At 41.0% G+C, this 11,627-nt stretch overlaps 1 protein-coding gene across 1 annotated transcript; it reads right to left on the bottom strand.

The window, feature by feature from the left end:
- Nucleotides 1-256: 256 nt before the first annotated feature.
- ZFAND5 (zinc finger AN1-type containing 5) lies at nucleotides 257-11,300 on the bottom strand. The gene is made up of 6 exons (XM_007969496.3): nucleotides 10,771-11,300; nucleotides 6,661-6,820; nucleotides 6,142-6,253; nucleotides 5,437-5,540; nucleotides 2,718-2,843; nucleotides 257-1,899 (listed from the first exon to the last, which is right to left on the bottom strand). Exons 2-6 carry the CDS (start codon nucleotides 6,809-6,811, stop codon nucleotides 1,751-1,753), a joined length of 642 nt encoding a protein of 213 aa, XP_007967687.1. The 5' UTR covers nucleotides 6,812-6,820; nucleotides 10,771-11,300; the 3' UTR covers nucleotides 257-1,750.
- Nucleotides 11,301-11,627: the final 327 nt, after the last annotated feature.

The following is an 11,627-nucleotide window of genomic DNA, read 5'->3' as shown; positions in this document are numbered from 1 at the left end:
GGGATAGGCCCCAATTGTTCAAATTTCATTTCTTTTTCCTCAAATTTTAAAATGGTTTTAATCCCAATGGTGCCTATTGAATACTTTAGAAATAAAGTACCATACCTGAAAATGCTTCTAATATCTCGTACCACTTGAACAAGTTCAGGGATGGCACAGAAAAAAAAAATTACAGTATAGCCATGCAAACTAACATTTTCTAATTTCCCCCTTTAGGATTCCAACTATGGCTTAAAAACCCAATGAACAAGTGAAGTTTCCCTCTGTACATGGCTTTTATTATTTACATAATACAATATAGCATCAATGCTGAATAGCATGATTATGTGCAATACATAAATATGAACTATCTGTACACATCTGCAGGTCTAACTCAGAACTAAGGTACATAAAATTGAAAGCAAAACTGAATGCTTTAAGAATAAAAGTAAAAACTAGGACTGAACACTGCAATAAATCAGAAGTAGTGCCTCGTGTACATACTTAACTATTTACAGATGAAAACAGGCATTACCACAACACTAACTATACTCATTTATATATAAAAAACACAAGTTTCATACATCACAAAAAACCTTCCATTATAACACAGAAGTGATATTACCAGACAAGCATCAGTGAAGTATACTGCCTTTTCTAGTTGTTATTGTACAATGCTGTAGATAATGCAGCCCATGCAATACACCCAAGAACACTAGAGTCCTACACCCAAGTACAATATGATAAAGCAGCCCTCTGCAAGTGGTGCTGGATACCACTAAGAAGTCTACTGCAGCCATGTTGGTTATGATTTTCCATGCAGAAGGGTACAGTTACATTAAGAACTGAAGTCTTTTAAAAAGCTTTAAACATTCTTTCTTGAACCAAAACATTCGACAAAAGATGCACATGAAAAATTAACTATTCAGATACCTTTGCAACTTAAAATTCAGATGCATGTTATTCAATAGAGCTGCTGTATGTGAAAACCAAACGTAGAGCTTAAATTTCTTCTTGTAAACAAATTAATTCTAGTGCAGTTCTGTGCTACACATTTTTAGCAATGAGTAATGCAGACATCTTCTGGTGCAGGCCAGCACAATAAGCTTCAAAGATTATCTCAAGACCCTGTTGTTGGCTTGATGGTTTTACTTATAACCAGTTTCGATGTTTACCTTTCACAGAATGTCTTATTTGACAGCTTTAGATGACCAATTTAACCAGGCTTATATATGGCGCCAAACTGGTTTCACGGGAAGGAAGGTCTGATCCTCTTTATGAGCATTTCTTCCTGCTTCCAAAGAACATGTTGTAAAATTAAAGAGGGTGGAGTTTAACTATGGTAGAAGTAGACTGCCAGTCCTTTTCTGGTGTACCATTTTAAAAAAATACAGGCACATAACACTAGCCAAAGATTATACCTTGATTACATTCCCAAAACGCAGATATGCTGCAAACATGCAGATTTCATTTATTTTGTTTGGCACATGGGAACTATATTTTGTTCCTATTATCTGTGTGTTTCACTTTGCTGTGCAGATTTTCATCCAATTTTTTTCAGGGGAGGGCATATACATTTGTAGGGCTGTATCTATCCAATTCTGCCTGTAACAAACACCCAAACATCCTAAAATATCAATTATAAGACAGACAAGTGTAAAGTAAAACTCTGGAGAACATCAAAGAAAAATGGCCATGCATCTGCTCTTTAATGTTTTCCTACGATATATTAAAATAAAAACAAAGTTTCAGTCTCTTCACAAGAAGTAATTTATATTCTCTGAATTTTTTCAGCCACAACAACTGGATTCTCTTTTCTGATTTTTGCTGCAGCTTCTGCTTTGTAGTCATATGGACAGTTGTGCTTGTCAGAGTAACGGTGAAGTCCACAAAACAAATTTCCACACCGGCAGTCAAACCCTGTACAAATGAAGAAGTAGAGTCAGTTGAGAACTTGAGTCAATTAAAAGAAAAAAAAGTCAGATTTTCATTGCTTTGTAACATAAAAGACAGTGAACTCCTTTCTTCCACGTCCTGGTGATAAGACACAGTCAACTCCTGAAAAGAGTCTATCATGTTAACCTGGAAAGGGAACTTTTAACTTCCTTTGACACTGTGAGAAATTCAAATAACTATGTTCAGTCTTTCCTTGCAAGGGCAATAGGGAAGTGTTTGGTAAGCCAAACCACGTGGAGAAAACAAAATGGGCTATCTGCCAGCTAATTTCTACCAGGTGTTCTCCCTCTATTGACTCCTGTAGATGCAAAATAGGATAAAATTGACACAGGCTCTGGAGTTAGACTAACTTGGATTCAAAACACAGTCCTACCATATCTTAAGTTATGTTTCCTCAAGTGGAAACAACCATCAAGGTCTGAGATTTAAAGGAGACAAGAAAAAAAGCACCTAGAACATTCTCTGCATAGCTCAAAGTAGGTGGCGCTTACTGTTAGTTCAGTAACATTTTCCCTAGGTATACAAACACTTATCAATCTAATAAAAGAAAATAAGAGGGCCTGAGTTAATAGTTTCATATGATTAGGAGGCAAATGGAAGCAAAATCCAACTTCTTTCCACCCCAATACCACCTCCCCCACCTTTCCTAGACTACAGCTAGTCAGGCGTGTGTGTGCGCGCACACGCGTGTAAGACCAACCACTCTTTTGGTCACAAGGAGTGACCAAAAGCTCCTTGTTAACTGCAGGAAGCAAAACATACATTGTCTTTTGTTTTAATACCTGTAAGACCAACTTTCTTTCTGCACATGAAACATCTGTTTTTCTTTGGTTTGGGCAATTCAGGAGCTTTTTCTTCACTCTGAGAAGTACTGGGCTGAGAAACTGATGGACTGGGTTGAGTGACAACTGAAAAGGACAAAAACACAAAATTTGTCAAGCATTCACTGGCTAACATTTAAGTCAAAAAAGGAAGTATGTAAGAGAACCAGGAAGATTCTTGATAAAAATGAAAATACAAGCGGTGGCTCACGCCTGTAATCCCAGCACTTTGGGAGGCCGAGGCAGGCGGATCACGAGGTCAGAAGATCGAGACCATCCTGGCTAACATGGTGAAACCCTGTCTCTACTAAATATACAAAAAATTAGCTGGGCGAGGTGGCGGGAGCCTGTGGTCCCAGCTACTCGGGAGGCTGAGGCAGGAGAATGGAGTGGACCCGGGAGGCAGAGCTTGCAGTGAGCTGAGATCGCGCCACTGCACTCCAGCCTGGGTGACAGAGCCAGACTCCGTCTCAAAGAAAAAAAAAAAGAAAACACAAACTTTAAACAAAATTTTCCATTTTAACACAAGAACGTCTTTCAAATCTGAGAAATTCCTGCCAATCACTATGTTACTTGCTTCTCTAATTTTATACAATGATGGTTTCACTCAAGAAATTCCTTTAAAACACTTGTAACAGCCAACATTCTAATTGTTTTTAAAGAGCTAGATCAGATGTTAATCATATGCTCAGTTTTTCCACGTTACAATTTCCTAAATGCAAACTTTTCAATCAGGGAAGTTCAAATTCATTACATCTCAGTAAATAAGAGTAGCCAACTTTGAGGCAGTTGGCTATAAATCATTTTGATTTTATGCTTACAGAAAAAGAAAAAAAAAAAAAAAACTCCCGTAGATGTAAACAGCAAATTTTGACAAATAAACCCAAACCATTCATCCCTAAATCAACATCAATTTTCACAGGTGCACTAAACGTTATAGGAAGACTTGAAAGATTTTTTTTAAAGCTTGCTTTTAAAAAAAAAGATTGGCAAACAGTCTTTAGAAACTACTCGAGAAGTTCTGATTTTGAACTATTAAGGATTCCACAGGCAGAACAAGAATCTTATCTAAAACGGGCATCCACTTTGGACAGAGATAGCTTCTACAAAGAGTCCCACCGTTCCTCCACCTAAAAGGGCTTTAAGTTTCAGGGCACACATGGCATCAGTAAAATTTCTCACAATGAACAAAAAATAGCAGATTACTATACTAAAGCCCACACTGCCACTAGTTTTTCAAACAAAATACCAAAATTTACATCTACTTACATATAATTCAACTACACCCCAAATTCTATGAACTCAGGTTTTAATATTAATCCAAATGGTAACAATAGCAAATTTATATATGCAGTACTGAAATTACTGCCCAAATAGGCCAGCACCAATACTATTAGCATATAGATAAGCTCCTACAGCAAGCTAGTTTAATGGCAATTTTCTCTAAAACTCTGCCCAAATTTATAATTCAATTGCATTAGCAATGAATCTACTGGGAGAATTAGCTTAATATTAGACTAAATGAACAATATTCCACCTTCTGCTACTGTGACAACGTTGAAGTTTTTCCTGATGTCATGAGGATAAAGAATAATCTATGGGAAGAGTTGTATGGGGTAGAGGGAAGGTGTCAGCCATTTCTTTGGCCACACCTGAAAAATGAACTGTGGCTCCCGAAACAAGGGAAGGGGGAAGAAGAAGAAAATGATACAGAAAAGGCAAATAGCAGTGAACCACGGAATGCCTACTAAGTAATAAATGCAGACTAGCTCTAACCCAAGACTATTCTTCCAAGGTCAGAGTAATTTTGTATTTAAAAAACACAAAAAAAACCCAAACAAAGGCATCATGGGCATACTAATGTGGTCAGCTTTTTAAGGATGGAGCTCATTTCAGAATGCCAAATATAGATTCACCTGCCAAACTTCAGAATTTGGCCTTAACTTTGTAAGACTAACACAATAAACAAACTTGACTGCTGTTAGCAAAAGCCAGCCTCCAAAGCAGATTGTATAACCACTGACACAATTTTTTCACAACAGAAGTTTCATATTGCATTTAATCAGCACTCTGCCAAAAAAGAACAAATTGATCAAAAAAGCTATGTGCATTACATAAAGTACAGAAATCTTTGTTCTAGGGCCTAGTACAGGTAATTCAAGTCAGTCTTCTTGAACCATTAGGGCACTTCTGGTTGTGCTATATAAGCAAAGTTTCCAAAGTCACCACATCTCATGAAAACCAAAATGCCTTTCCACACTGACTTTTAAACTACCACAAAATATATGACAGGAATATTGCACTTCAAATAAGTTTTAATGTTCAAATATGTTGTTTTACTTAAAAGTTTTCTACAACATTGACAATATCAAAACTAAACAGCTACTACTTTTAATTATAAAATTATTCTTTATGACCTTGAAATTTAACTTCATCAATTTTTAAACACATCCAATCTCCAGATTAGACTTTGCCCATTATGTACATGAGGATAGTGTAGGGGATGAGCAGAGAAGAAACTGACAATAAATATGACTATTTTACACTTCAAGATACTTTTAAAGATAGTAGTTCTTTGCTTGGCCTGTATTTTATAAGCTCTCCCTCCTCTTTGGTCCTTCAATGAGAAGGAAAGAATGCACTATCAGATTCAGAACTGAACGAGTATTAAATGACATACCTGGCTCTGACACCTCTGTTTTCGGGGTAGTTATTTTGTCCTCTCTTGAAATGCTCATTTCTGTCATTTGCTGAGTTACAGGCAAGGCAGCCACAGGCACATTTCTATTTGAGTTCAAGCAAACAATTTTTAAAGGTGTTAAGGGTACTTCTTGAGACAATGATTAAGTTGTCAGTTCAACTTTAAATTATATAATATTTCTAAAATAAGTAAATGGAGCTAGATAACCTAAAATTTAAAAAAAAAATACTGGATGCCCAGCATAAACGGTTGAGAAAAAAGTTTGATAAATGGCTCATCAACTTGAGGCTGCATTTTGTATAGGCTACTATATTCTACAACCCACTAGGGATTTTTAGCTGTGCCTGTAACTTGTTTAAGGGCAAAGAGCAGCTCTGCCAAAACACCCTGTTTGGCCCAATAAAAGAGTCTACAGTCTCACTTCACAATCCCTAAACCTCAATTAACAAAGAAATAAAAAAGCACAGCATTTCCAACACAATATCCTTGAGGGGGTTAGGGAGTAGGTTGTAATATACATCTTTACTTAAGAGTCATGTATTAAAAGACACGAAATCCTCAATTAAGCAACAATGCAAAGCCAAGGGCATCTGATATATTAACATCCTTATTACTGGACTCGTACAGACACATCTTGGTTTCCTCTTTGTAATACCATAAAGACTCTGAAATGTTCAATCTTACCTTGATTTTTCAGATGTGCTGCCAGCAGCACCTTCACAGTTGTTTAAGCTAGTGTCTGCTCTCTGTACAGATGCAGAATCTGAGGTAGGACTGTTGGAACCACTAGCTGTCCCTATTTAAAAAAAGGATTTGTAAGGAACAAACAAACACTACAAAAACAAACTCAGTATCAAGACGTAGTAACAAATACTTGCATTTAATTAGGTTAGTGATATAAGCATTCACTGTGCTGTAATCCTACACTTGAGTGTCCAAACAAAAAAATATTAAAAAGTCAATCCAATGAACACAAGTGTGAAACAAAATAATCTAAAAAAAGAAAACTGAAAAGCTAGAAGATGCTTGTAGATAGTCATTTATTCCTGATCAGTCATGTCAAGCACGTGGGCTGTTGCTTGAATTTCAAGCTCTTGTCAGGTGTTCTCTCCATGGGCTTTCAGCATCCTCAGCCCCAATTCTTGGTTCTATATTTTCTGTCCACCAGTTCTTCAAATATGTTTTTCCTTGGAAATAACTTACCCATTGGGCTCATTCTGCCACTGTTCTGCTGCCTCTGAAGATGTTCTTTGTAGCAAACTGAACACATTCCATTTGTCCTAGGATTTCCATAAAAGCCACATCCTGTGCTACACAGCATGGGCCCCGGGGTCTGGTTAGTCTCCTGAGCCATATTTTTCTGCTATAGATGAAACAAAATTTCAGAAATTAGCGTTATCACCAAAATATAGTCTAATATCATCATTATACTGCTGTAATTTCTACACAAGTTTTAATAAAAGTCCAAATTCTGTTAATCATTAAAAAGGGTGGGCAGAGATAACTATCAGTCTTTTGTTGCCTTTATAAAAGGCAAACTGTTTTAGCACCCTCCTCAAAAAAAAAAACCCAAAAAGAAATTTTATCAATTATTAGGATATTTTCACCTATCACTATTCTTGGTTTCAATTTATGAGAAGGTCTGCTAGCTCTCAGGGTTATGTTTTAATCAATTTGGGAAACTGGTACCTTTAAGTTACTTTTGACTCTGCTGCACTACAGGCAGACCATTTCAAATGCTTTTACTTAATTGGCTAATCACAATTAATCACTGACTCTTGATATTTATAGGTGGTTCTTTAAACTGGATGAATAAAGCTTTCTTAAAACTAGCACCTATATATATTATTGGGCTTCATCAGTAATTTGACAATTCTGCCGTGGCAGAGCATCCATACTTTTTAAACGCTGAAACATCTTTATATAAGGCTGAAAAGAGAACTTGTAGCTCTTCCTGCTACCTTGGCACCAACAAGAAAGCTCTTTAAAAATTTAGAGTCAGCTGGTTTACGAAACTCCTTTTATGTTCTCCATCTGAGGTTTGAGAGTATGTTAAAGCCAGTGCCTAGGAACCTGCACTGCATAAATTATGAACCAGATTTCTCAGCCAAAGGCACTATTATTTTTAACAAGTGCTTGTCTTCCTCATACCAGAAAATAATAATCGTTCCAAGCTCAAATTCAATATAATAAAATAAGTCAACATATATACATAACCTTTAGTAATGGTTAATATTCAATGCTGGGTTACCAGAAAGCTTTACATAGCAAGCATTTGTTTGCAAGCAAGAGTTTGCCTTTCTAAACGTCTTCTTAAACGCTATGCTAAATTATTAGTAAGTTTTCCACTGGATGAGAATATATTCAAGAAAAATTATTTTAAAATAAAGTTGTGGAGGGTTTTCATGTCATCTTAAATATGTGTAAGCTTATGTACAAAAAACATGAGAGAATCTGCCTAAAGGAAAATTTGTGTGCTGTAACTTGTCACAGTCATTTTTTCCAACTACTACATACTAGAATACACTTTATAGTGAGTTATTAAAAACTGATGTTTTAACAAGTATTAACTACCAAAATTAGAAGATGGGAGAAGGGGACTAACCGATTTGGACCTGGCCAGAACCCTGGTAATTATTCCCCAAATCATTTTATCGTCCCTTTTGTAAGTAAAAGGGCACCATACAAATATTAAGACTATCTATAGCTTGTACAGCGTGACCAAGATCCACAACTTAGTTTGAATAATAGTATTAATTTAGTTGACACTGTCTCTTTAAATATTAACTGGAATTTAGCTGACTCATTTTGGAGTAGGGTAGTGTAAACATTTCAACATCACTTAGGAAGTTTATTAATAAACACTTTCAGCTGGGTTTTTAAATGCTGAGTATAATGGGAGCAAAAAAAAGCTTTCAAATGATAAATATGTATATATTTGCATGCCCACCATACACAAAACTTAATTTTTGCCCTATGCATGTAAGTTGGGTATTTCCTAAAACCAGTTTAAGTGCTAGCTCACATTTTCTACACTAACGTCCAGTCTCATCTGACATTGGCTTTAAAAGCAAACCGGCTTAAGTTTAAGGCCAAGTGATCAACCTACATAAGTAATTTTAGTTAATCTGATTCTTAAAATCTTTGTTTTAGATAAATAAAATGGAGGCTACTCCATCTAAAAAAAGATTTCACACTTTGAGATAACAAAGTATTCCAACTTTCCTTCAGAGAACATGTCTACTTCCATTCCATTATAAATAACCTTCAACTGCGAGACACACAAGCAGCACCAGAACATGAGTCTTCTACATGGGTTCCCATCTTTTATATTTTTTCCCCTAGAAAGCCAGCTTTTAAATGCCATCACATGTGCACAGCTTGCTTTAATATTTCTCAGAAGCTTAGATCACATGGGAGGGCGCTTCAGCCTGTCACAAGGCTGCAATGTGACAAGCTGAGCTGGATGGAGGCTCTCACATAAAGCCTAGTCAACAGGGGCCTCTGAAATCAGCTTCTATTTATATCTCAAAGCCTGCCAACTCCTACACAACCCCAAGAACTAAGGATGCAGCGTTCATATATCTAACATAAGAAAACAAAAAAAAAGGCTGCTAGTTTTTTCCTAATGTAGGAAAAACTACAGAAAAATCTTAATCTAGAAGATGAAAGCATAATCACTCAAAGCTAAAATGGTCAAGGTTGTTTATAAAAAACTAAGCACAGTGGAGACAGCGTAAAAAAGAATCCTCATTTAGTGAGGATTTAGGGGATGAAGTGGGGGATGTGTGTTCCCATTAGGTATTGCATTTCCCTTCCTGTAAATATTTTAGAAAAAAATACCATTACTATTTATTGATTTTAAAGTAATTAGAAACTTGAGCATGCACGTGTCGGCTCTGTCAGGTAGAGCTAGAACGCACATTTTATAAAGTTTATGGCTTCCTCTAACTTACAGCTTAAAAAAAAAATCTGAGTAACTGAACAATTCTCCAATTCCAATTCTAAACAAAGAGCTTTTACACCTATGGAATATAGTTCTTCCAGGTGCACATGATATGATGACATGGCATGAATTCCCACTCACCTGGGAATTGAGACCTGAGTTCAAGTCTCTAGTCTGCCACTAAGCCAGTGACCTTGGGCAAGTCCTTACTTTCCAGATTTCAGTTCCCTCTTTGCCAAATGGAGTAGGATTGACTTTTAAAGGCTCCTTTACAGGGCCTGGGAGATAGGAAACAGGAGAGAACTACAACAAATCCTAAATTTTTTTAGGGGGGCATGGGGACACATTTTAAGAAAAAACTTTGAAGATAAAATTGCAATATTTTCACAAATTGAGTTCTCAAAGCCTATTTTTTTAAAAAATCCTAAAAACAAGGAGTAAAATACAGTCGTTTACGGTTAGGTCTGTATCTAAATCCCAGGTTTAAGAACGGGGACGTGTGACCTATGTGTTCCTTTATCTTAATAATCTCCTTCGATGAAATCCTTAGGTGACATTCAATCAATAAAGATAACCCGACCCTTCCCCGAAAACATAGCTCCACGGAGTGCGTGGAAAGCGAGCAAAAAATTTCACGTTCATCAGCCTAAATGCACCAAACAAAGGAGAAGGTGCTCCATTTCCTCCATGAAAACGGATCTCAGGGTAGACACCCCGCGACGTCGAGAAACCCAAAAGACGCCGCCGGAGAACCCCCGGCCCCATGTTCCAACGGGTTTTGCAAGTTCGGGTCCCACTGATCCCCCATCCCCCTCCAAGCAAAGGCCTCACTCAGTAAAGCCCAGCAGGGCCCTCTCCGAAAAACCACTGAGTCATGCAGAACAGCAGCTCAGCAGGCCCGGCCGGCCTTTCGCCTGCAGGCCCCACGCCGATCCCCGACCCCGAAGGGCTCCTCTGAGGGGAGAGCTGGGGGGGGCTACAGCGGCCAGGGGGCGCGGCCGCCGCCTCGGCCTCTTTGTTTCTCTGGGTCGTGGTGCCCACGCCGGGCGCCGCCGCCAAGGGCGGCCGGGCGGGAGGCGAGCGGCCTAGATGCCGGCCTCGCAGAGGCGGCACGCCGGGCATTGTTTCCCGACCATGCTGTGGAGCGAGCCAGGGACGCCAGGAGCGAGGCCTCGGGCCACGACGACAGAATGACGCCTCCGTCTTTGTGCTTCCTGGGCTGGCGGGCGGGTTCCCCTCCCCCGGACGCCGCCATCCGCGGCCTGCTCCGGCTTCGCCGTTGGCCCGCGGCGCCCCGGTCCCTTCACTCCCGCCCCCGGCCCGGCAACAAGCAGCCCGGCTCCCGCCCCCAACCCCAAATCACTCACCCTGCGGGGGCCCAAATGAGAAAGCCGGGTTCACGCGCGAAGCCGGCACGATGAGGCCGGGCCGAGGCCTCCGGGAAGGCTGAGCCGGGCGCCCTGGTGACGCCGCCGCGGGCCGGGAGCGGGTCGGAGCCGCAGGCGGAGGTGGCGCCGCCGCCGCCGCGGGGTCTTCCTTTGTTCCTGCAGCAGCGCCGAGCGTGGCCGGGACACGCCGGAGCTCGGGAAGTGGGAGGAGGGAAGCGAGGGGGGGGCCGAGGAGGAGGCGGAGGGACGACCGGACGCCGCAGCGGCTAACGCTGCTCAAGGCGCTCGCCCGTTGTCGTCTCACGCCTCCACAGGCCGCAGGTTGGGCGGACGAGGAGGGCGAGTGGAGCGCGCGCCGCGAGGCCTGGGGCCGTAAGGGCGCGCTGATGGCACTCTACGCCGCTCCTGCCACCGCCGGGGAAGCTGCACGGCTCCCGGGAGCGAGCAAGCCCGCGTACGAGATGCACACAGCTCCGCGTCCCGGCCGACTAACGCGCTCGCCGCCCGGCGCCCGGGCAGTGAGGGAAAAGAGGGGGAGGGGGCGGGACCCGTGCGTCAGCGAAAACCCCGACGGCGGCGGCGGCGGCGGGGAGCGCGGTGACGTCGCGGGTCCGAGGCCACGCCCCCGGCGCCCTGTCAGTAGGTCCAGGAGGCGGGGCCGAGCCGTGTTGCTGTGCCTTCTCGTGGAGCCCAGCCACTGGCCTGGCGGCCTCTAGGGTGGAGCTGGAAAGAGCGAGTCCTGTGGAGGATGTGTTACTATTTTTAACCCAATTGTCCGCCCTCAGCCTCACTCCTTCAGATTTTCTCATTCAAACCCGTTTTTCGCCAACCTAGTT

Source organism: Chlorocebus sabaeus, chromosome 12 (genome assembly GCF_047675955.1).
Source record: "Chlorocebus sabaeus isolate Y175 chromosome 12, mChlSab1.0.hap1, whole genome shotgun sequence".
Classification (NCBI taxonomy): domain Eukaryota; kingdom Metazoa; phylum Chordata; class Mammalia; order Primates; family Cercopithecidae; genus Chlorocebus; species Chlorocebus sabaeus.
The sequence above is the reverse complement of the archived record's forward strand: the minus strand, read 5'-3'. Positions and strand labels throughout refer to the sequence as shown.

What these genes read in the sequence shown, in the direction of transcription:
- ZFAND5 (XM_007969496.3), bottom strand. Translation starts at nt 6,811, where the DNA reads ATGGCTCAGGAGACTAACCAGACCCCGGGGCCCATGCTGTGTAGCACA. An exon ending in TGGCAGAATGAGCCCAATGG is followed by an intron (nt 6,254 to 6,660) that starts GTAAGTTATTTC and finishes TTTTTTAAATAG; the next exon opens with GGACAGCTAGTGGTTCCAAC. An exon ending in AGCACATCTGAAAAATCAAG is followed by an intron (nt 5,541 to 6,141) that starts GTAAGATTGAAC and finishes GAACTCAAATAG; the next exon opens with AAATGTGCCTGTGGCTGCCT.